At 48.6% G+C, this 26,230-nt stretch overlaps 1 protein-coding gene across 5 annotated transcripts in view; it reads right to left on the bottom strand.

The window, feature by feature from the left end:
• LOC133351212 (cubilin-like) overlaps positions 1-17,706 on the bottom strand; it is a 212,696-nt gene extending 194,990 nt beyond the window's left edge. For 3 of the 5 annotated variants that reach the window (XM_061566298.1, XM_061566321.1, XM_061566306.1), the window contains exons 1-4: positions 17,589-17,706; positions 12,635-12,706; positions 8,560-8,622; positions 5,811-6,081 (exon numbers count right to left, since the gene is read on the bottom strand). In XM_061566298.1, the coding sequence (XP_061422282.1) occupies positions 5,811-6,081; positions 8,560-8,622; positions 12,635-12,680 (380 nt within the window). In that variant the 5' untranslated portion in view covers positions 12,681-12,706; positions 17,589-17,706. The remainder of the gene's footprint in view (positions 1-5,810; positions 6,082-8,559; positions 8,623-12,634; positions 12,707-17,588) is intronic. The other 2 variants (XM_061566291.1, XM_061566315.1) reach the window with 1 other exon arrangement.
• Positions 17,707-26,230: the final 8,524 nt, after the last annotated feature.

Raw genomic sequence — 26,230 nt, 5'->3', positions numbered from 1 at the left:
TCAGACGCGACGTGGGAGTTGGACGCTGTTGCCGTACGGGACGCAACACAGCATTCGGGCGCCATTTTGGCCGCGACACCGTAACCAGGCGCCATTTTGTCCGCAACACCACAACCTGGCGCCATTTTGTCCACGACAACACAATCACCCGCCATTACCAACGCGACTCGACATCCCAGCGTCGCTACGACTTCCCCAGCGACGCCTCCGCGTGTGCCCGTGGGTGCGCCCTCGCCGGTGTTGACATCCGGCGGCCAGAAGCTCCGTCGCTTGCCACCCATCTGCCCATTTATCGCGGCAGGAGGCGATTGGATGGCCTTCCAGGACCGGTTTGACACGGCGTATGTTTCTGTTGGATGGCCCTTGGACGAAGCTCTTAAGGTGCTCCCCACAGCTCTTGATGACAGGGCTTTAGCTACTTATAAATCCATCCCACCGGCGGATAGGGTGACGCTTCCAGCTGCGTATGCGTAGATGGCTGCCATTTTCGAGCCGCCTTCTAGTGCGCACCTTGAGTTTTCACTGCGGACGCGAGAGGAGGGGTAGCCACCGCTCGTTTTCCGCAGCTCCCTGCTGACGCTGGCACGGGCAGCCTACCCTAACCTTGAGGGGGCAGCGCTGGACTCGCTAGCCCTGGAGTGCTTGCTCTCCCTTGCGCGGGAGCTGGGGATTTCTCTGACAATCGCCGAGGAAGCTGACATCACATCGTTGAGAGTGGCACAGAACATCCAGGCCCACATCGCCCTGCGACAGTCGCCCAGTGTGGCGGCATGCGCGGGGGTCCCGATGACTGTGGGGGCTGACGCACCTCAAGGGGAGGACGTCCTAGCTGCTGTCGCTGTGGGCAATCGACGCGGAGGTGGCGCCGGGGATCGCCGACTGGAGCAACGGTGGTGGGCGAGGGCTCCTCTCTCGCAAGGCTAGGCACCCACTGCCTGCTTCCACTGTGATCAGCAGGGCCGCATCGCGTTGGGCTGCCGCAACAAGGACTCTTCCTACCCCGACTCCACATCGGCATCAGCTACTGGGCCTAAGGCGAGTCGCGACGCATCAATCACCCGGCCGCTCCCCTCACCTCACTCATCTAGTGGGGTTAGGGCCCATAATCACGAGGTCATCACTAAGTGCTTGGGTTCGATCGGTGCTCGCTCGCTGTTATTCACCGGGTGGCCTAAGCGAGTCCATCAATGGGATGCGCTTGCGCATCATGTTGTAGCGGCCGCGGTGCGTTCCAGGGTATGGAAGTGCGCGTTTTGGTGGATACAGGCATGTCGGCCACCATTATATCCGAGTGTATCTACGGGATGTTGCCACACAGCGTTGGTCCATTCCAGCCAGTTCAAGGGGCTTGTGTCACCGCAAATAGCGGCAGCTTGGGAATTTTGGGCCATATTGTCGCCTCCATACGGATCGGCGAAATAGATTTGGTGGGGCCGGTTTTGGTCTCAAAGGCGTTGGCAGTACCATGCCCTTTGGGCACTGATTTTTAGCCAAGATGCTCATCCGTATTCTTGTGGACCAAGGCTGTGTGGAGATGCCATTGGGCCGACGCCTGCACTTCTTGCAGTCTCCCACTGTCTTGTCTCCCATTGCCGCCAGTGTGCGGGCCTTGGCTAAGGAGTCCGTGACCATTCCACGAGGGTCACAGATTCTGGTACCCCTCAGACTGCGCAGACCCCTGCATTTGCACTCCCCAGTGATGGGCATCTTGTTGTCCCCCTCTAATTATTTTCATGAATGACCAGGTTGGTAGGCGCCCTGATTAGCTGTATCAGAGAGCCGCGACCCCTTTTTCCGCTTTGCCGTCGACAAGATGTTGGCAGCGGACATTATCTCCCCATCCACTAGCCACTGGGGTGTCCCATTGTGCTAGTCAAGTAACGGGATGGGAGTCTCCGGTTCTGCGTCGATTTTCGGAACTTAAACAAGATTTCGGTGGCTGATGCATATCCATTACCCCGCATGGATTATTCTCTCGACGCCCTCTTGGGTGCGCGGTTCTTTTCCACCTTAGATTTGCTCTCGGGCTTCTGGCAATTGCCACTGCACGGGGCCTCTAGACCAAAGACAGTGTTCCCAGGGGCTGTTCCAATTAAATCAACTTCCTATGGGCCTCCATTCGGCCCTGGCCACCTTCCAATGTCTCATGGAGATGGTCTTGGCAGAGCTGCAGTGGGAATCTTGTTTGATTTACTTGGACGATATTATTGTTTTCAGCCATATGTTTCATGAGCACTTGCAGTGTCTTGAGGCTGTGTTCGTCAAAGTATGTGCTACGGGCTTGAAATTCAAACCGCAGAAGTGTCATTTCTTGCAACCATCGGTGAAATATTTGGGCCACATTGTTAGTGCATCAGGAGTCGCCACAGATCTGGAGAAGACAGCTTGTGTCCGGTCATGGCCGACTCCCACATCTGTCACCGAGGTGCGCAGCTTCGTCGGTTTCGCCTCATAGTATCGTCGCTTTGTGTGCAATTTTGCGACTATAGCGAAGCCACTGCATGCACTATCCGCAAAGGGACGACAATTTCGTTGGGGTGTAGAGGAGAAAGCGGCCTTTGTTGCGCTTCGCGCATCCTTGGTGCATGCGTCACCCTTGGGGTACCCTAACTTTTCTAAGTTCTTCATCCTCGACACTGACGCCATTGACTCAGGCATTGGGGCTGTCCTGGCTCAGGTGGTCGACGGGGTGGAAAGGGTCGTCGCATACGGCAGTCGCGTGTTGTCCCCCGCTGAGCAGCGGTATTGTGTGACCCGGAGTGAGCTGCTGGCCATTGTATTTTTTGTACAGCTATATAGGTCCTATTTGTATGGCAGGCGGTTTATCGATCGAACTGACCATGCGGGCCTGCAATATTCCCTGCGGATAAATCAGCACTTGGGTCAGCTGTCCCACTGGCTTGAGGTGCTGCAGAAATATTCCTTCGATATCATCCACAGGAAGGGGGCACAGCATGGAAACGCTGATGGCCTGTCCAGACTGCCTACGGAGGGCGGGCGCGCATACACCCTGGGTTCCAGTCGCTGCAGGACCCCGGTTGACACCGTGGCCCAGTTGGTTGCATTGGCCGAAGCGGTCCTCCTCTGGGTATGGCTTTGCCTATGGACTTTGGCCTGGGTCTCACCCGAGATGTCTGGTCCAACTTGCAGATGGGGGATTCCTCTCTGCTGCGGTTACGACGCCTTGTTGGGCTAAACGCCCGGGGCTCAGCTCCGTCGACGGGCCTGGTTGTTGCTGTGCATGACGGCCTCCTCATGTGTTGGGATACCGAATTGGATCGCTATTGCATGGTTGTACCCACTAGCCTGCGAGGAAAATTGACTCGTGTCATTCACGAGAGACTTATGCACCTTGGTTGTGAAAATAACTTGTTGATCCTTAAACGGGACTACTACTGGCCAGGTGTGGAGAGTGACGTGGCACTGTTTTTGAAAGGTTGCCATGATTGTGCACGGCGGAAGGCCCCGGTTGGCTATGATCGGGCCCCGCTGCAGTCCATCTGGGTTGCTCGTGTAAATGAGCTCGTGGCACTTGACATTTTGGGCCCCTATCTGACGTCCCAACGGGGACACAAATATCTCTTAGTTGTGGTCGAGTACCTCACGCGCTGGCCTATGGCATGGCCCTTGCCAGACCAGTCGACCTCGTCCATCACCGAGGCCTTTGTGCAGGGTTACGTGTTGGACAAGGGTGCGCCAGAACAACTATTAACGGACCAGGGCCGACATTTTTCTTCACGACTGCTTAAGGAGGTCTGTGACCTCCTTGCCACCAAGAAAATTCATACATCGCCCTATCACCCTCAGTCCGATGAGATGGTTGAATGGTTAAACCGCACCCTCACATCTATGCTTTGCCACCAGGTGAGCACGTCCCAGTCGGACTGGGATCTGTTCATTCCGGGGGTCCTGTCTGCGTACAGGCTGGCCCCTCATGCCTCAACGGAATTCTCGCCCTTCTATCTAATACATGGCCGAAATCCGGAACCCTCGATTCAGGTACAGATGGACCTGGGATCCTCGAGGAATGAGTCCGCAATGGCCGCTCCAATGAAGGCCACACTTGACCGGCTGCGCGAGGCACGGCAGGTGGCTGTGGACAATTCGGCCAGCCGGCAGGTGACTAACGAGCACCTGCCGAAACATCCGTGGGAAAAGGAGCAGAAAGCGTGGCTCTACGGCCCCCAAGTACCTGTTGGCACGTCCCCTAAATTGCACCGCCTTTGGCAGGGCCCTGTAGAGGTCGTGGAGGTGCGACGCCCACAATGTATTTGCATTCATTTTGGTCGCCGGCAATGGATCGTACACCCGTTGCGCCTGAGAAGATATGTACCACATAGCCTCCTTGATTCATCCCCACTTCCTGAGTGGCTGGTGATTGATGTGTCCGACGCACTGGGCCTACGGGTCTTGATGTTGAGAACAATGTTCGCCCTGTGTGTGCGCCTACAGAGCCCCCACTAGTAGCTCCTGAGGTGACGCCTCTTCCTGTGGAGGCCCCGACGTCGAGCCAGTCGCCAGCTGGCGCGTTGCCTGTCCCTATGACCGATGACGCATGTGGGAGTGGACCTGCAACTCACATGCGTTCAAGGGGCGCTCGGTTCCGATGATGGCTATTGGGACCGTTGTCATCGGCCTCCAGCCGTCACCGTCATATTTGGCCCGTTGCTCCACGTGATGATGGCCTTCCTTATTGTCGTGCTGCCCTAATGTTTTTGTTATCCGTTGTTGTCTCCTCTTCGGGTTAACAGGGCTCCACTTTCGTATCATTCACAGCCGGGTCGGCTGATTTTTTTTTCACGGGGGGGTGGGGGTAATGTAGAGAAGTAATATGGGGACGTGACGTCATTCGCGCTGTGAGGTGCGATGATGTCATGTAACCTCGAGGTACTTAAGGGGGGCCTCGTGACAAAAACCGGGTCGTTGGGGGAGTCCGGGATAGAGAGCGGTTGAGGGGAGCTGAAGAGACAGCCAGGGGTAGAGCTCAAGAAGTCTGTAGAAGCTTGCTTTAGTTACGGAAGGTGAAGAGACAGCCAGTAGGCTAGCAGTAGAGAGAGCTAATGGTCCAAGGGAAGGACCGAGTGTAGGACACCTATCCCTGGCGGTTAACTACTTTCTTTGTTAATAAACCGGCGCAAGCCCTTGAAGATCTGGCTCAGCGTCGTCATTTACCACGCAACAATTGTATGCTGATTACAATTATCTTAAATCTCTGCCACAAACCTAAAGTGAGCTAAAGTACTTACGTGGCCTATATTGAAGTTTAAATGTAAGAAAAACAACTCATCAGTGAGAATTGTATTGTGCGTAACCTCCTAAACAAATACGAAAAATTAAGGACTGAGCGGATCAAAACTTTTAACAACCCAGGAGCAAACAAACATCACCAGAAATGGAATGAATGTGAACAATGTCGACTTACGTGACCAGGCAGATGGCAGAGCTGTGCTATCTCTCCCTCTGCGCCACACTACTCTTATTCGTTACTTGTCGAGTCTAATTTCTAATTTGGCACCTTATACATTTTTGTGGTGTGTGTGATGATCGCACCCAGGATGGTCTGGTAACAAATGCTTTAATAACAATGAAAAACACGAACAACAGCAGCGCACAGCTCACGCCCATCTCACACCATAGCTCCGCCTTCACCGACTAAAGAAATGCTGGCAAGAAAACGCCTGCACCTACTTTAGCAAGTTGACAAATGTAAGTTGTCTTACACTTGCAACCAGTATTTGCCCGAACTGTCTACCCATACTAAAGAGGAGATATTTACGATGTTATCAAGCACAACAACAAAAAAGACTTACATTTGGAAGTTGATGGTCACCACCATTCCTCGCGGCACTGAGATTTCCCAGCTGCACGTTTCCGTCATGTAGTAGGAGTACATGAATTGGCCGATCGACATGTTCAGGGCTTGGCCGCAGCTGCTCTGAGACGCCGTCATGTTGAACGGAGACGTTGTCATGTTGAACGGAGACGCCGTCATGTTGAACGAAGGCCGCCACATGCCGCTCATGGTGTAATTCAATCCGGGGTAGGTCGTGGTAGCGAACGTCAGGTTGTGGCCAGGCATATCTGATTAAGACGACGGTGGGGTAAGGGGGTTTGTGGAGAGTTAACTCGCCCGCAGATTATGAAATTAAACGCTTGAGGTGTACATTGTGAGGGAATGTACATTCGCGCGCCATGTTAGACTGCACCGTGGAGGTGCGGCCTTCTGGAAGGCTTTGTCACTTGTGGTTGCACTTGCCGTTCATTAATAAAGACTTAATTATTGTTAACGGAATATCCTGACCGAGATATTCCGTTATTGCAAGGTTGGTAAAGTAACCAGTAAGAAAATAAATGGTATTGACAGACTTTAAGCCAGATAGAGGCATGTGTCCCCTATGTGAAGCCTTGTGAAGCTAATGCAGGTGTATTCTAGATGACCTAGGTATCCATCGATTTACGAACGTTTGCTTTATAAAATTTGGCTTTCAGGCAATTTAAATATTACGGACGCTTTTCGATTAACGAAATCGAATTTTCCACGTTGTTACGAAATTTCACTCCGGCCAAGGGCGCCGTGAGATTATCGAACAAGAAGCCACCCGGGAGGCTGCGGCATCATCGTCCACAACACATTAGGAGCTTTTGGTGAGTTCCCTCAAAAGGTAAATTATTTTAAAAAAATTAATTGTTATTCAATCGTTTTCGTATTTATGTTCTTTATTTTTAAAAATCTTTTCATTGCGAAGTGATATATTTGTAGGTTAGGAGTAGCGTTAAATTGACTGTCCAAAACACATCCCTTAATGTTTAGAATTAAATAACAAGGAATCCTCTACTTACGAACATTCGACTGTTCAGACAGAGTCGTAAGTTCAACCGCCGTACAATTTTTGTATTGTCTAAAGTGATATAGGTCTATATTTTGGACATGCGTAAGAAACACATCTATTTTTTTTATTAATGGGAAAAACCATTTCAAATTTTACGTGTGTTTTCTGAAGAACACATCCCTTTCATAAATCGCGGGATACCTGTACTTACGGTATCGTTTCATTGCTACTAAACAAAACTTAAAAAAAAGTTGTATTTGACAAGGAAAGGCCCACGGAGCTGTATAGCTCTTTTTCAGAAGCAAACTGGCCATCACAAATGATATAGGTCAACCAAGTGGCTTATCACGTGCACATATATAGCAGCCAAATACTCTAAACACATGTCTCTAAATGTGGAGGGAAAACCCGGAGGACCCGGAGAAAAATCCACACGACCACGGCGAGAGAGACAAGCAAACTCCAAATATACAGCAGGCGTCAGGGTAGGGATCGAACCCACGACCTCCTGGATACCAGGTGAGGTAGCTAACATCTCCCCACTACGCCGCCCAGCGGTGAGGTCACAAGTTGAGGTGCGCCTTCTCGTACCGTGTTGTGACATCTGGGTGGAGAGGTGATGCAGTGGTAAGCCATTGTCTCAGCTACTCACGCGATGGCGGCTTCGTGTCGCAAACGAGGAACATCTCGCCATTGCAACTCATCACGCTCACGGCAAAACATTTTCCCCTAACGTGAATCTTGGCGCTGTGGAATTTAGTTTTAGCAGACCGTGGGGGGCACCTCGAATGTTTATCAGTCGGGATTTAGAAGACTTGGATCAGACGAGTTTCACTGTATTGTGTAAGAAATGTATCCATAATTTTGATCTTTTTGGGATAGATTGCGTAAAAATTAACGTGTCGTTAAACCCGCCACCACCCGACACAGCCAATTAGTAACATTTGTCACGCAAACAAAACATTCCAATTAGTTACTAGTTTAGCACACCGGTGTGTTGGAGAGTAAACCCACAACATTTATAATTCGAGTACGACGTCTTGCCGGTAATTACACCAACCAGCCTCATCAGGCGACAGCCAGAATTGTGGGGAAATCATCCTCCTTTTCGGTCTTAAATTGAGGGGGTGAATGTGATGTCATCATTACAATGAATATCTCTATTCTTGGTTGGGTCATTCAAATTTAATCAACGTACATAATTTATGTACATTATTCATGTGTAGTGACATAGAATCGGTCACTTAGCAGCATAGCGCTTGTTGCTGGCAGGAAAGGGATCTGCAGTTATAGCAGCCCTGACTGACAGCAAGTCACGTGATAGACCAGGGAGAGTGATGTAGGGGAAAGGTTACAGAAGGGGTATGTGGGGGAAGCTTGGGAACTTGCTGGTAGGTTCTAGAAAGGGGGCATGGCTGGGGCGAAGCGAGGCCACGCTGTTTAGGATAAAAGAAGGGGGGGGGGGCCCGAGCAGAAGCTCGGGGCTGTCGTTTGGAGTGGGATCCCGTCGTGCTGCTGGAGTCTTCGTCACCGTCTTCACCATTTTGGCGTCGTCAGTAAGGCAGTCTGCCAGCTGTCCTGACTGGGAGCTGTAGTTACTAAATGTGAACTATTAAGGCTGTTAATAAACAGAGTGCCTCTGAGTCAGTCACTACACATGCAACATTATGCATGTACATTCTGCCATTTTTGAAATGTAATTCACATTGTTAATCTTGCTTCAGTTTACCAGATGATCCAGGTCGTGATGGTGGTGTTATGGTTGTGCTGATTGTAGCTGATGTCTTGTATACTAGAAAAAGCAAACAAAACAATGAACACAGAAACGCACATCACTGCCGCTCTTACAAATACTAACCACAATTATCGTGGGAGGAAAAGGCAATGCCCCAAACTGGACACTTTTATAAATTTATTTTCAGTAGTTTATAATAAAGATTACAAATTAATTGATTATATGCACTCGCGATTCCGAATATGAGGAACAAAGCGAACCCCCCCCCCCCCCGCCAAATATAGAAGTCAAACTCTGTCTGAAAATAATAATAATAATAGTTAAATTTCGATTTAAAGCTTTCGTGACTGCAGGGATTCATCTTCTTGGTTCTTTCGGTAAAGTCACGTAGAAGGGAAGTAATAAAATAATAAAAATAAAACATAATAAAATAATTCTCACGATGTTTCGGCCACAACACAAGCAGCCGTCCTCAGGTGAAGACCAGGTCTGTCGAGGCGACAGCGTCTAAATGAAACACCACCACGCTTGGAGCGTCTATTTAAGCTGGGTTGGAAGGGGGGGAAATGCGCCTTGACAAAATAATCTGCATATCAAGAGGAATTTAGCATATTCATGGGAAATGCAAGAATACGACTAGTGCTACTTGTGAAATGCGTAGGAGGTGGCGGGGGGGTTTCAAAGTCATATTATGCCCATGCATTATGCAGGATTAGCAGCATCAAAGGGAGGGGGTAGGGGCAGCATCAATAAAGGGAAGGAATGTTAATAGTATCCAGCTGCAGTAACCAAACAACCACATAAAAACTAAAGTATAAACTACATAGTATCATCAGTATGCTAAATATACTCTCAATAAGCTGAGCTACTAACCGTAAGTAATACATTACAATTCTAGGTCGCAAAAAATATAATATGCTTCCAGCTAAACTTTTTAAACTTTTTCCTTACATTACACGGGTCTATCCCGTACTATATGCTGCCATAGACAAACCCAACATTAAATTGTATACTGTATTACTATACACTACCCTATGTCTTAGAATAATACATAGTGTAATATTACACTGCTGTATATTCACTATACAATTACGATACTATATATTACCTTATACATTGTATTAAACATTACACTTTAATTCTATTTATTATTATACAATATGCTATACACTATACCATTGACCGTCGCGTGAAAGGTACTAAGAAGGATCCTGTTGAGGGGCCTCTCAAGACCATCACCTTACCCTACATTGCTGGGGTCACAAAAAAGATCTCCAAAATCCTGATTAAACACAAGATCCAGGTCCGATTCAACACAGTACATAAAATCCGTGATCTGGTCCCGTCTGTAAAAGATGTGGTTCCAGACATACAGTACCCTGGCGTCTACAAACTAAGTTGCCTCTGTGGTAGCAGTTACATTGGAGAAACCAAACGACATGTCTCGGACCGCATCCGTGAACATAAAGCAGACTTGAAACCCGGTAGGACAAACACCTCAGCCGTGGCAGATCACTGTTACAATTCAGTGGGTTCACATGATATTGACTTCTCCAAGACAGAGGTTCTCTGCAAGCCATCTGGCTACCATGAGAGATTTGTTCATGAGGCGATCCACATATACAAACACAGAGACAATTTCAACCGAGAAGATGGATTCCGGCTTAGCAATCAATGGAAGGACGTAATAAACCATTTCGGATCTTAACTGATTGTGTCCACGTTTACGGTGACTTTCAGACCGCGTTCCACTCACTGACATTGACTATATATCTTGTATTCTCCGCAGGGAATGGATCCTTTGCTCCGCTGCAAGCTTCCTACCACCACTCTCCCATTGACATATTTCGTTGCTTCCTCTTAGTACCTTTCACGCGACGGTCAATGGTATAGTGTATAGCATATTGTATAATAATAAATGGTATAAAAGTGTAATGTTTAATACAATATATAAGGTAATATATAGTATCGTAATTGTATAGTGAATATACAGCAGTGTGGTATACAGTTGGGTGGGTACAATAATACATAGTGTAATATTACACTATGTATTATTCTAAGACATAGGGTAGTGTATAGTAATACAGTATATAATTTAATGTTGGGTTTGTCTATGGCAGCATATAGTACGGGATAGACCCGTGTGATGTAAGGAAAAAGTTTAGCTGGAAGCATATTATATTTTTTGCGACCTAAAATTGTAATGTATTACTTACGGTTAGTAGCTCAGCTTATTGAGAGTATATTTAGCAGAGGTGGGACAAAGTCATTGTTATGCAAGTCCAAGTCGAGTCTGAAGTCATCAAATTCATGACTCGAGTCTGACTCGAGTCCAAGTCACATGACTCGAGTCCACACCTCAGAGGTGGGACAAAGTAATTGTTATGCAAGTCCAAGTCGAGTCTGAAGTCATCAAATTCATGACTCGAGTCTGACTCGAGTCCAAGTCACATGACTCGAGTCCACACCTCTGATATTTAGCATACTGATGATACTATGTAGTTTATACTTTAGCTTTTTACGTGGTTGTTTGGTTACCTGCAGCTGCATACTATTAACATTCCTTCCCTTTATTGATGCTGCCCCTACCCCTTTCCCTTTGATGCTGCTAATCCTGCATAATGCATGGGCATAACATGACTTTGAAAACCCCCTGTCCACCTCCTACGCATTTCACAAGTAGCACTAGTCGCATTCTTGCATTCCCATGAATATGCTAAATTCCTCTTGATATGCAGATTATTTTCTCAAGGCGCATTTTCCCCCCCTTCCAACCCAGCTTAAATAGACGCTCCAAGCGTGGTGGTGTTTGATTTAGATGCTGTCGCCTCGACAGACCTGGTCTTCACCTGAGGACGGCTGCTTGTGTTGTGGCCGAAACGTCGTGAGAATTATTTTATTATGTTTTATTTTTATTATTTTATTACTTCCCTTCTACGTGACTTTACTGAAAGAACCAAGAAGAATAATAATAGTGTGGTGGGTAATTGTCAGGCGTAATGCACCGTCACCACTACGGGAAAATATGTACCTCCAGTCAGGGCCCAACAGGGGGCAATAGCGGGTCTGGTCTGTACCAAGTAGGACTGGCAGGTCAGGCAATCTGGGGGGCGGTTAGGAACCGGAGGTGGACACCCCAGGCCCCCAGTGGGCGCTGGGGGATTGCGCAACAATCTAGGTCCCTCCGGAAGGTTCCAGAGAGTGGGCGTGGCCAGGGGCGGAGTGATCCTGGGAGCCCCATAAAAGCCGGACCCCAGAGCGGCTCTGGCAGTCAGCATCAAGCTGAAGACCGAAGAGCTCGCCTGAAGACTAGGACCCTGAAGATCCCCGGACCCGACGTCCTTATCAGGGCCGGGTCTGAGTGGGTCAGTGGTCAAGACCCGAGGACCTTGGCTGGGTCGGGTCAGCCTCCCCTAGGTCCCGTTAGCCAGAGGGCTAAGATTAGGTGGTCCCAGTGACGAGGGCATGTTAGCTCGGAGGCTTTACCTCCTCAGGTCGTCGGGTAGAAAGGGCTATTACCCCTTCATGTTAGGGACCCCGTGTGTTCACGTTATTGTTAAATAAATACGTGTTGCCTCCTACTACTACAATAGTATTATTATCATTATTACGCTTGTTTGCCCACGAAAGGCTGAGTCTCGTGACCCTATTTCAGGAGGTTCCTACCGAGTTTTTTGCACAAGGAGGGAGCGATGTTTGCCACCCATAATTCCAATTGAATAAATTTGTGGATAATTTTTTTCCCATGCACCGTTTTAAGTTATACTTATTCATTATGTATATACGTTCATATTAATGCTTTAAAATTTTAATTTCACTTTTATTTATTAAATTTGTCTGTTTAAACATTCTAAACTGTGTTTTTAGGGTGAAAAAGGTCAACTTCAGATTGTCTTGGAATAAATGAAGCACCTTTAACATGCATTTCCTAGATTCGATTAAATGATAATTTCAGTTAAACGATGTTTTTTGTGGAACCAGTTAATATCGTTAACCGAGGGAACCCCTGGTATTCGGTTGTAAGAGTCGGGGTGATTGCCATCCATGGTGGAGTTATCTGTTAGCTTACCTTGACATAGAAGAGCCACCACAAGGAGGCTTCCAAGGAACCCCATATCTTGATCAGTTTTACTCTGTTTTACTGAAAAAGATGAGCACGTGTTAATAAATTAGAACACGTTTTAATAATAATACAAAAATAACTCAAAACTTATTTTCTTTTTCAAAATCCAGTCTGTATGTCGTGAGCCTTATCTGACTTTGTAAACAAATAAAATAAAATGCGATTGCAAGCAGCAGGAGGGTATGTTTTATTTGTCACAATGTTAGAGCTAAACAACAATGGTTTTCATGGAAAATAAATCACGCGAAATCCCTAATAAAGTAAGCAATGAGGTGCTGAGGCCTGTTGGGCAGTCCACAGTAGCTGTAATTCTACATTACCATAATAGGGACCAGCATGAAATTTTCATGAATATCGGTACAATTGTACAACTTTGCATTTTTTGTAGGAGGGACACTGTTTATTTTGTAATATTCCCCCATTGTTATCCCGATAGTATTACCATCGGCATCAAGTCATGACGTGAAGAACCCATCAGTCCTCTGGCAGAGCAGCGCGACCCCTTGCATTGGAGAATATCCCACAGAAGCAGATAATATAGCACTACCTCTTAGATCCCTCTAAGTGACCTGAGGTGAAAATCGTATCAGGTTGCAGTTTCCCACCCGCGTCTGCAATTTCAAAATTGACAGTGATACTTTCATTCTCAGAGCTCTGAAATGTATGCAGATTACACGCAGAGCCAATCCCATGGAAGGAAGGGTCTTCTTTATCGGTGAGGCAAGGATATGTTTCACTGCATTCGACACGATTTGTACCATTGTGCTGAGTCCAGCGATGCACATGTAACATTTCTACCTTCAGTACACGTAGAATGGATTGAGAGCAAAACCTACAACACATACAAGTACAATCAAACTCCCTATACCACGATGGTGTGGAAGATGAACGTGGCTTAATTTATTATCGGTGATGTTATCCGCAAATGTATTCCACTTATCCGCAAAAAGAGATTGAGGATAATCATACATAGTCGGAAGAATTTGCCACGTGCCTCCACTCATCTGCGAAAAAAAACTATTTAGATAGAGTAATAAACCCCGGTATATGCCGGGGAGATGCGCTCCTGAAAGGCGCGACGACGAATATCGAAACGACGTAAAATCTAAGGGATTTATGTAGTAGTCGTGGGTGGTGGAGGTTCAAGCCTGGGAGGCGACGGATAACGAGAAAGGACAGACGGTGCCGTCAGCGACGTTAGTGTGTGGGTTGAGACGACGCTAATCGGGTGGTAGTGTTAATCATAAAGTGACGACGTATTTGCGAACCGACGTTAAAAGTGGGGAGAGACGTAAATTGGGGTATTACTGTAATAGGAAGCCATTCCACAATGTAGGATGGGAAAAAAACTGGACATTCCTGGATAATGGTAATAGAGGTTTGGTGTAATAGGAGTTTACATAGACACTCCAGCTCCCTTGGAGATAACAAGAGTCTTTGGCATGTGCAGAGTTTGCGGGCGGGGCACGGGGTAACGCCCCTCCAAAACTGGACACCTTTATTAATGTATTTTCACTAGCTTACGATTAAGATAAAAACACGTTTAAATCAATTATATGCACCCGCAATTCCTAATGTGAGAGACAAAGCGAACCCCTGCCCACCCCCCAAATGTAGAAGTCAAACTCCGCCTAAGGTCATAGCGGGGTCATCGTGGAGAGGTTTTCAAGGTGGGGGAATCCTATTTGCGGTTTATCAATGTAAAATCGCAGTGGTGGCTGGCTCAGTAACACGATTGTGGTGTGAGCCACCAGAGGTGGCTGGCTCAGTAACCCGATCTTGGCGCGAGCCACCAGAAATGGTTGGTTCAGTAACCCGATCTTGGCGCGAGCCACCAGAATGTCACGTCTGCTTTTGGAATGCACATTTTTTTGAAGGTTTCCAAGCGGTGCTTAAACCTGTATTGAGATAGGAAGGACCCCGTCTTATCTACACAAAATCTGCCTGTTATTGTACAACGTGTGGTTTTTCACGCAACTGTGTTAAACAACTATAATAATAATTAACATTGATGAAGCGCACTTAAAAAACAACCTTTCTCAGGGTACTAAGCAACTTTATTTAGCTGTCATGTTTCCAGTATAATTGAACTGGGATAATAAGCATTGCTTAGCATTGCCACAGGTAATGTTAAACTGCCTTAGTCCAAGAAGTTCATTATGTATGTATTTTTTTACATGTATTATTCTTATTGTTGTTTACATTACCCCAGTCCCTTCATTTAGGCATGTAAAGCACTTTCTATTCAATTCTTTGCACGAATTGTGCGATATAAGTAAAGTTTTTTTTTTATTTGAAGGTCAAAAAATTCGATATGACCTTGGCTAATGTGGGTGTATGGTTCAGTGAGTTCTTCTTGGTTCTTTCGGTAAAGTCACAGACGAAGGGAAGTAATAATTAGTATTACTTCCCTTCTACGTGACTTTACCGAAAGAACCAAGAAGATGAATCCCTGCAGTCACGAAAGCTTTAAATCGAAATTTCAGTGAGTTGTTGCGTGCTCAGTCCTCCGTTGTTTAAAACAAATGTCCTGTTCAAACAAACCAGTATGTCGTGTCCACAAAAGTGAGTTTCAAATCTGGTTTGAAGCACCCGGTTCCTTGGAAAACGAAAACCAGTTTCCACTAGGCAGGGCAGTGACAATAGTCGTGAACAAAGGATGGAAACTATTATCATTCAAGTGGTGTTATATTACAGGTAAACGATAAGGATCTGGTGAGAACTGACCATTGCAGCAACGTTGGCACGTAGGTCTTAGCATCAGTATATTATACTAGCCTTTTGCCCGTCGAAGGATGGGTGTATTGCAGTAAATCTAAAACTTGCAAGTGAAAAGCAGACCGCGACATGATATTCATTGCATCCATTCGTGTGGAATTTGTAAGGCCGCGGTAAAACCGCGGCCTTACAAATTCAAACATCGCTCCCTCCTTGTGCAAAAAACTCGGTAGGAACCTCCTGAAATAGGGTCACGAGACTCAGCCTTTCGTGGGCAAACAAGCGTAATAATGATAATCCCTTGTTCATCATGACGTCCTTTTAACTTCTATGTCTCAATAGTATTACGGAGATCGCGTGACGTGAGGGTTCTGCCTTTGTAGTGAGGGTTATAAGTTGATGCTGAGGAGGGGGGAGGAGGCGCCTCGCCCCCCCCCCCATGTGGTGACGTCACCCGCTTTCTTTTTTTAATGGGGGAGGGTGTCCATTTGGAGGACGTCACCTGTTCATGATTATTCATGAGGGAGGCTGTTCGATGTGGAGTGACATCACCTGCTCATGATTATTATTGAGAAGGGGGGGTTCTCCATGTGGAGTGAAAGTGTATAATAAAAATGCAGCGCTCTGCATCAGAAAATGCAGGACGAAACTGGAATTGTTCCACAGACGAATAAAATAAAACATTGCCGCTATCGCTGAGTAAGCTTTCGTGGATAGTTATGAGTAAAAACTGTACGAAAAATGTGTCACTTTGGAATATTAGTGTATCACATGCCCGTCAATATCTGGTCCATGAATGTAAAACTACATATATATTTTAAACAAGCACGTAGTTTAAATGGTAAGACAAGAAGTTTACAGAAATACTTTAAAAATAAACGTCTGGATGTGAATGATGCTGCTGAGTGAGAGTTTTCTAAATATTAAAGTGCGACATTCAACAGCAGTGGGTTGATGTCATGGTATTATGATGTTGATATGATGATATGATGTTAATACGATGTTATGATGTTGATACGATGTTATGCAAAGATAACAGATAAAGGGGAATGCAATACCAAGGAGAGTGGGGTATGGCACGGAATTTATTTCTGACCTCAATTTTCGATCAACGTTTGAGGTGTTGCAGAGTAGATTTAATATATTTTTTTATCAGGTTAAATTGTTCAGAGCATGTTCTGAACGGTTTTTGTTGTTGGAAAAAGGTTTACAGTAAGCATTGTATTTACAAAATCAGTTTTAGACAGAAATAATTATTTAAAGTTGCTTGCTCCAGTATTTGGCCTCTAAACAACGTCAGCGTTTGCATCGACACAGTAAATGTTCACACAAACTCTCACACCCGCACATCCGATAAGCATGGTTGGCTACGTACGGGGCGATGGAAATTCAACATACAAACATACATACAAACATACACTCGGTGCATCCGCAACCAATAGTCCAGTCATCTCTTACAGGCATATCGCTTTAAGTTGTGTCGCATAAACACGCCCAAAAGTGTGAAGTTATCAAGATGATTAAAACACGCTCAGGGCAGCTCTCATCGGCCTGAGTCAACATGGTTGATCGATCCCAGAGGGACGATGAGCCGAGTTGACTTCTCAACTGGGGTATGAACGAATTAACTTTAACGTTGTGAGTCAAGTAGAGCGGCGACCGACACCACGACATTTAAAGTGACCTTAATCAGTATCCCCCCTGTTAGGGCAGTGAAATGTAAACATTCAAAATAACATGCCATCGTCAAATGTGACGTAACCTGTCAACCCCTTTTCAGTGCCTACCTTATTACATTATTGGTCACCCTGTGCCCTTATAAATCTCAACGTTCATCCTACAAAGTCCAATCACAAGGGAGAAACACAAACATATTTTTTTTTGCTCGTATTGAAACTGCTAAATGCCGTATGGACCTGAAAACGCAATTGCCCTGTACAAGAATAGGGGGTAAACCGTATGGGTTGACAGCTATGGGGTGAGAAATTTAGTTTTTTCCGAATTTTTCAGATTCGACGGCTAAGCTTCATAATTTCATGTTTCTTTTAACACTGAGAGTGACCAATAATGATTCACGAAGCCGAGTCTACATATTTTTGCGTAAATTAAAACAATGCGCATATACTTAAGGAAACAAAAGAGACGTCACATGCATATGAAATATATGTACAACACGACTTACCAGGCCAGTTGAATGTCAGTCAGACCCGTCACCCTGAAACTGCTGCTGCCTTAATATACGAGCGAGTCTTCCCTTTACGCAAATTCGATGTTGCAGGTTACCAAACACGTTTTTCTCGTTTCTCTTGGTTGCGATTGTTTTTTTCTCTCTACTGGCAATTCATTTTACTTCGACCCAACGGGATGCCAGTCTTCTCCGGTTGTGTGTTTGTTTGCCCTGATGGTTCGTCCGTATTGTCTTATCTCGTTTTAAAATTAAGTATAACAGCAGCGGCATGTAACCTTTAACCCGTTCTTGTTACCACAGCGTACGAAATACTGTGCAACTATATATACTGTGCTTGCCTAGGATTACAACTGAGAAATACCTCTTTAAGAAGTTATTAATAATTACAGAATTTTTATTATTATTAACTGAAACAAGTTTTGAATAAGAAAAAAAAAGTTTCAACATGAATTCTTAAAATGTTATCCTCTTAAAGAAAACTCACGCATGGCTCAAATGTTGAAAGCAATGTGTTGTATTGTTAAATGCGTTCGCAAAAAATACACTCCACAATTCAAAGATTTTACTCGTACACACACACACTGGTTTTTGTCAATGTAGGTCCATAGTCAAGATCGCATACCTGTCGACCCACACGGTTTACCCCGTATTTTTGTAAAGGGAGATGTAGTTTTCAGGTCCATACGCCGTACAGCCATTTCAATACGGGCATATTATGTTTGTTTGTTTCTTGTTTGTAATGGGACTCTGTAGGATGAACGTTGAGATTTATAAGGACACTAGTGGGAAGTACCCGGCGTTGCCTGGGTCTTAAAAATATTTCAAAACTACTCTGAAAAATCTAACAGCAGTGCGTACTGACTGTGGTGGTACCTGCTATGATTACAACGGTGCATACTGTGGTGGTACCTGCTATGATTACAGCAGTGCATACCGACTGTGGTGGTACCTGCTATCACTATAGTAGTACATGCTGACTCTATAGCAGTATTTATCAACTCTATAGCACAAAGTATTCACCTGACAGTGGCGTGGTGAGGCCTAGTCCTGTGCAGAATCTCCGGCCTCGCCTAAATTGTCCAGCCGACCGAGGTGGCACCTTGACAGGCTGGGGCTGGGCTATTACCCCTGACCCCCCGCCCCCCCTAGCCACCATCTCCCCGGTCGTTCTGCAGTAATATCTTCGGCCTATAGTGGTAGCATCTAGCGAGTGTATAGTAGTAATAACAGCACGCATCGAGGTGGGGGGGACATCACACAGTGAAGAATTAACGTCAGCGTTTAGTGTATTTTTATAGCATTCTTAACGCGAAAGAAAATGTCCCCCTCACTCCCACCGAAGACGTGCGACTTGGCATGGGTCGTCCCCTCAACCAAAGGCACGTGAGTTGGTATGGTCGTGCACGCGTCATAAATAGATAAAACCGATAAGCGCACAAAAATCGGACTAAATTGCTAATTAAAAAATTTAAAGTTGACAGAAATGAAAAAGGAATAGCGCTTGCTCACCGCGGGGCTTACGGCTTGGTACCTGGCTATTTTTTTACGTAAATCCCACCGTTGGAGAGGCAAATCGTTCGCAAGCGCGCGAACAAACACAAACCCACAAACAAACCCACAAACAAACAATTTTTGACTTTGATATATATAGATTATATTTCGGTTTATATTTCGTTTCCCAAATGCAGGAATCGCCCTACGAGCCACACCATGTGTTACGCCGACGTCGATAGTGATGCTGATGACGTACCCATGCTCCACCCATAACCTCCCGTCCAGCGGCACACTTGGGAGCAGGTGGTAAAAACAAAAACAAATTCTCCTCGCAATGTCTCTGTGCTCAGATGAGTCCAATAATCGATCTAATGATCGGTAGAATAATCCGATTACTTAAGTCATCGGATCATAGCCCCAGCTAGAGTCATCGGTGAAGAATGACCGATGTAATTTACCTGCTCCAAAAACCATTGAGGCATTGTTTATCTCCCGTTTACAGTCCCGAGTCAAAGCTGGAAATGACACACTCCTCTGCCGAGGGCAAGTCTATCCCTGGGACAAACGCTTTACACTTTTTTCACCAAAGTGGTATTCGCTTTATCAACCCCAGAGAGGTGATGCGCCGAGTCAACCCGGAACCAGGGATGTGAACTCCCAAACCTTGCAATTGCAGTGTCGCCGAGCTTCGTGGTTGGGCTTTGAGCGAGGAAATAACGTCTGTGGGTGCCGAGTACATGACATCACTCGAGCGAAACGTTTTTTTTTGTAATAACCAGTGCCTCGAAAAAATTGTGCAATCAGGAAGAAAATGCAATGTATTGTAGGAGTACATGCGAGTGAGTGTGTGTGTGCACGCATGAGTGGATGCACATGTCATAACATTTCACGAGCAACACTAAAGGGCTGGTTTCGACACTTCCGTATGTGAATACAGATCGTGCGCTCTTGTAAGGGTCTTGTCGTTGATGGGGAGGGAAAATAACACGCTAGCATTTTGCATTCGGAGGGACAGACGTACGAAGGATACAGTAGCAGCCCTACTGCTGGTTGGTTGTTCCTGAACACCAGCAGGCTCGTTTGCTAACTGACATATGCATGAAAGCAAGACACGCGATAACTTGATTGTGAGAATTGTTACCTTAACATATATATTTTTTTTATTACTGTTACCGTGAGACTGTCTTCCTATAAATCCAACACACTGTTGCACTAAAATAATATAATATATATAGTCATCGCCTAACGTATTATTGTACTAGCGGTAAGTACCCGGCGTTGCCCGGGCGAAAAAGGCAGACACACATGTAGTTACACACACAAATGGACTCATACACACACATAGAGTTACACGCCCAAATCGACTCACACATACATATGTAGTGGTGATACGCGCTGGGATTAGGGATCGTATGCCAGCGCGTAATGATTGGCTGTGTATGTGGTGACGCGCGCTGACGGTGGAGGATCAGGGGTCAGCGCGGGGTCGTGGGTTACGGGGTACTGATTGGCTGTGGGCCGGTGACGCGCTGAGAGGGAGTGATCGGGTGGCAGCGCGGTGTGATTGGTGGAGGAGTGTTAACACGCGCTGGGGAAAACGGATCATAGAGAGAGTGCGTCGTGATTGGTTCACTAAGGAGCGATGCTCACGTCGACGTCCGCATCAGCTCCGTCTCTCGTGAGCAGGGGCTATAAAAGGGGATGCACACAGGCGTAAGGGCAGTATGTAACCAGCGAAGAATGAAGACGGGGATGAAGACATAGGGCCCTGCGGTACCTAGTCCCGCTGTCCTAACGGGACCGGGACTCTGTGTAACCCAGAGGCGAGTGTATTGTGTGTAGCCATAGGCATAGGGTCTACACGAGCCGAATGCATTGTGTGTAGCCAGAGGCATAGGGTCTACACGAGTCAAGTGTATTGTGTGTAGCCAGAGGCATAGGGTCTACACGAGTCAAGTGTATTGTGTGTAGCCAGAGGCATAGAGTCTACACGAGTTAAGTGGAGTGTATAGTCCAAAGGATAGAGACCACCTGTTGTATTGTGACACGTCAAGATTTAATAAAAGTGTGTTACCCGTCAAGAAGTTCCTGCCGTCAATTCCAATACTTCAACTGGCGTCAGAAGTGAAACGGTCTTCCAAGCATGGATACAAGGAAGACCCGTCGGACCCACGGGATTGACCGCGGGGACAACCTCGACGACTCGGGCCAGCTCGCATCGGGGGGTGAGGACGAGGAATTGCCCACGCTGCAGGATCCGCCGACGGCGCCGGACGAGCGACGGGGGACCGACGCCGTGCTCCGCGAGGCGCACTCCCGTCTGGCGGAGCTGCTGCTCGCCGCCGCGTCCATCCTGGCGGAGATCAGCTCGTCGGGAGGAGCGGGGACGGCGGCGGACGTTCTACAGGGTCGCCCCGCAGATTCCCGCCAAAATGACTTGGCGATTCCCGCCATTTCATCTGCGCCGACTTTTGGCGGGAACGGCCATCACCACGTGGCAGCGGTTCTCCAAGCGCGCCCGCTTACGTCACCAACGCGCGCTGCGGACCGCCATCAAACACCCGCCACTGGGGCCGCCATCTTACACACCGACGGGGCGGCGGAGAGGAAGCACGAGGAGGAGGACGACTTCATCTTTCAACAGCGCCTTCCCACGTTGTCAGCCTTCAAGGCGGAAGGCGGGGACTGGGGCCAATTTCAGCGCAGGTTTTTGGCGCATCAGGAGATGTCCGCCTGGTCCGACGCTACGGCACTGCGGGCACTGCCTGCCATGCTGGACGACAATGCGCTCGCGGCCTTCACGTCCGCACGCAGGTCGGACCGCTCCACGCTCAAGGATGCGCTGGCTCTCATGGCCAAGGTCTATGGTCCTCCCTCGGCGTGTCGCCATCATTTTTATGCAAGACGGAAGGCGGACACGGAGACCGTGCTCGCCTATCGCACGGCGTTGCTGGCTCTCGCCGACGCCGCGTTCCCTCGTATGGACGAGGAGGGCCAAGATGCGATGGTTTTGGAGCAACTGCTCAAGTTGGCGCAGGACCTGGGGGTCCCCATCAACACGGCCGACGAGACCGATATTTCTTCCTTACGGGTCGCTACGAGCATACAAGCGCACGAGGTCCTTCAACGTAAACAGGGGGTCGTCTGCAACGCTGCCGTGGCCTCAGCTCCGGGCCCGGTAGTCACCGTGCCCCAAGTCGTCAGCCCACGAGAGGAGGCGTTCATCGCGGGACGACCGGGGGACTGGTGGTCGGGGGGTCGTTCGCCTCTGCGATCGGCCCGCAAGCTGGAGCAACCGAGATCTCCGACGACTGTCATCACGTGTTATAACTGCGGCCTCCGGGGCCATGTGGCCTCCGGTTGCCGCGCCCCACGTCAGCGTGCCATGGGACCTCGGCTGGACGACGAACAAGGCCCCAAGTCATCCCTACAAACCCCGGCAAGTCGCGGCACCTCACATACTCGGCCCGCATACTCGACACGCATGGGCCGTCGCGTTGCGGCGGAGGAGAGCCGAGTAGGGTTCGGGGATTCGGTTCGGCGAGGGGGGTTCGGCCGGGACCGGGGAGACATTAAATGGTCGGAGTTGGGGCACAGAATAGTGGCTGCCTCAGCGGGTTCATCCGTCGTTACGGGATCTATTGATGGGGTCGAGGTCAGGGTGTTAGTGGACACGGGGGCATCGGCGACTATTATATCGGACCTCATTTATAACATCCTCCCTGTACAATGTCGTCCGCTTCTTCCGGTGGATGTGCCATTTTACGCCGCTAACGGGGGATCGTTGGGCATTATCGGTCAGATTAGGGCGTCCATTTGCATTGGAGATATTAAATTGTCGGGACCCGTTTTCGTTTCGTCCTCCCTGGCGGTTCCTTGTCTATTGGGCACTGATTTTTTGGCAAAAATGCCCATCAAAATTCTCATTGATCAGCGTTGCATTGAACTACCATCGGGTCGCCGTATTTCATTTTTGACGAGCCCTACTGAAATTCGGACGGCGTGCGCTACGATACAAGCGTTAGCGACACAGACCGTGCACGTGCCCCCGGGTTCACAAATGTTAATTCCCCTCCGGTTGCGGAAACCATGGGTGAGGGAGGCCTCGGAACAAGGCATGCTTTTGGGTCCTTCTAATAGGGCTGTTGGAGGTCTCGATTTGTCGGTGGCTCACACTTTGGTTGGGGCTGACAGGGATCCGTTTGTGATGGTTTTCAAACGCTGGGTCGCGGCCGGCCGTCATTCAGCAGGGCACCGTGCTAGCTCACGCGGCGCGGGTCCCTGCGGAAGAGCGGCTGGTTGCGCAGGCTGATCCGAGCCCCACGCAAAACGTTAAACCGAAGGAGGACCTCGAATGGGTCGATTCGCTGTGCGCGGACTCTGACGATTTGTCAGCGGTACAGTTGGGTGCGCTGCGCGGGTTGCTGATTGAATTTTCGGATGTCTTCAGTAAACATAAGTATGACATTGGGTGCACGGACCTGCTACGCCACCACATTGAAACGGGCGATGCGGCACCGGTCAGGCTAAATCCCTTCCGACTGAGTCCTGCTGAGAAGGAACATGTTCAGTCGGCCGTTAACGATATGCTAGAAGCCGACATTATTTCGCCTTCTTCCAGTCCTTGGGGAGCACCTATTGTGCTCGTTAAAAAGCAGGACGGGTCCTTGCGATTTTGCGTCGATTTCCGTCGCCTGAATAAGATCTCTGTGGCCGACGCGTATCCGCTCCCCAGGATGGACGAGTCCCTCGATGCATTGTCTGGTGCGCGATACTTTTCGACTCTTGATTTATTATCCGGATTCTGGCAGTTGCCACTCGACGAAGAGTCTAAGCCTAAGACTGCATTTCGGACTCCAGGGGGCCTGTTTCAGTTTAACCGGTTACCCATGGGACTTCACTCCTCTCCTGCGACGTTTCAGCGCCTTATGGAGTTGGTTTTGTCGGGCTTGCAATGGGATACGTGCCTGATTTACCTTGACGATGTCATTGTTTTCAGTAAAACGTTTGAAGAACACCTCCAGCGATTGAGAGGGGTGTTCTTGCGAATGCGATCGGCTAAATTAAAGTTTAAACCGGCCAAATGCCACCTTTTTCGTAAATCCGTTAGATACTTGGGTCACATTGTCGACTCTTCGGGGATTTCTACCGATCCTGCGAAGACGGACTGTGTCAGTTCGTGGCCGACGCCCACGTCAGTTTCGGATGTGCGCAGTTTCATCGGTTTTGCTTCTTATTATCGCCGATTCGTTGAGCACTTCGCCACCATTGCAAAACCCTTGCACGCTCTAACGGCGAAAGGAGTGAAGTTCCGATGGGGACCGGAGGAGGAGGCTGCATTCTGCTCCCTCCGGGACGCCTTGGTAGGGGCCCCACCTTTGCGCTATCCTGACTTTGCGAGTCCCTTCTTGCTAGACACGGATGCTAGCAACACGGGCATTGGGGGGGTGCTGTCCCAAGTCGTTGGGGGGGTCGAACGGGTGGTCGCCTATGGTAGCAGGGTGTTGTCGCCGGCAGAGCAGCGCTACTGCGTCACCCGTCGCGAGCTGCTTGCCATTGTTTTTTTCGTACAACAATTCAGACCATATCTCTATGGTCGTCACTTTACGGTCCGGACGGACCACGCGGCGCTCCAGTATTCATTGCGGGTCGCCCAGCCCTCGGGCCAATTGTCGCGGTGGTTGGAAGTCCTCCAGGACTATCAGTTCACGACTACATACCGTAAGGGGTTGCGACACACAAATGCCGATGCCCTGTCGCGGTTGTTGCCTTGTCACAAATGTGCGTGCTTATCGGGATCGGCGCGCTGTAAACCGCCAGTTACGGAAGGTATGGAGGCGTTGGTTGCGACCGCGGGCACACCAATTGGGGATGTTCCCGCTACCCCAGGGGGTCAGGACTCGCTGCTCTCACTGTCGCTGATTGAGTGGGGCCGTCTCCAAATGGCGGACAGCTCCCTGCTAGCATTGCGCCGCAGGACGGGGGGTTCCGAAGGTGACCATGAACGAACTGGCTCCTACGTACTTAAGCAAGGCCTGTTATTGAGATGGGACAGTTTGTCCCGGCGGCACGCGATTGTGGTGCCTTCTGCTGTGAGGGGGAAGGTTGTCTTGGCCGCACACGAACGCCTCTTGCATTTGGGAATTAACAAAACGCTTGCCCTGCTTCAGCGTGACTATTATTGGCCGGGAATGGGGAGTGACGTGGTGAATATTCTGAAGGGTTGTGTTGAGTGCGCCAGACGGAAACCACCGCCCGTGGCAGCTAATCCACCGCTGCAATCTATTCAGGTCTCGCGCACTAACGAGCTCGTTGCACTCGATATTCTGGGGCCTTTTCCAGTCACGCCTAGGGGTAATAAGTACCTGTTGGTGGGGGTCGAATATTTTACCCGGTGGCCTATGGCGTGGCCACTCGCCAACCAGTCGGCGGCGGCTGTGACGGACGCCTTTGTCCAGGGCTACGTCCTGGACAAGGGGGCTCCCGAACGCTTGCTGACCGACCAAGGGAAACATTTTTCGAGTAAATTACTGCAAGAGGTGTGCGACCTGTTGGGTACTAAGAAGGTGCGTACCTCCCCGTACCACCCGCAGACGGACGGGATGGTGGAGAGGCTCCACAGGACATTGACTTCTATGCTGTGCCAGCAGGTGTGTGAGGCACATGTTGATTGGGACCTGCAGGTCCCTGGGGTCCTCGCCGCGTATAGAATGGCCCCCCATGCAGCTACGGGATTTTCCCCGTTTTATCTGATGTACGGTCGGGAAGCCGACCCGCCCATGGAAACGCAGCTGGGCCTGCCCGCACCACGAACTAATTCGAAATTGGCAGAGCATATTAAATTTAATATTCATAAGCTGACAGAGGCAAGGGAGGCCGCACGGCTTAATTCGCGGGCTCGCCAAATTGCAAACGAGCGGTTGCGTGCACGGAAGGTGTCCGTGCACAACTGGGAACCAGGTGACAGGGCCTGGCTGCATTGCCCTCAGGCACCTTTGGCTACGTCGCCTAAATTGTTGAAGCCATGGTGGGGACCTGTGGAGGTCGTGCGGGTTGCACGCCCCCAGTGCGTTCAGATAAAATGGGGAAAACGCCGTTGGTACGTCCACCCCTCCCGACTGAAACCGTTCTCGCCTCCATAT

This window comes from Lethenteron reissneri, chromosome 5 (genome assembly GCF_015708825.2).
Source record: "Lethenteron reissneri isolate LAM-NWPU_2019-01 chromosome 5, ASM1570882v1, whole genome shotgun sequence".
In the NCBI taxonomy this organism is placed as follows: domain Eukaryota; kingdom Metazoa; phylum Chordata; class Hyperoartia; order Petromyzontiformes; family Petromyzontidae; genus Lethenteron; species Lethenteron reissneri.
Note: the sequence above shows the minus strand (reverse complement) of the source record. Positions and strands in the feature narration are given on the sequence as shown.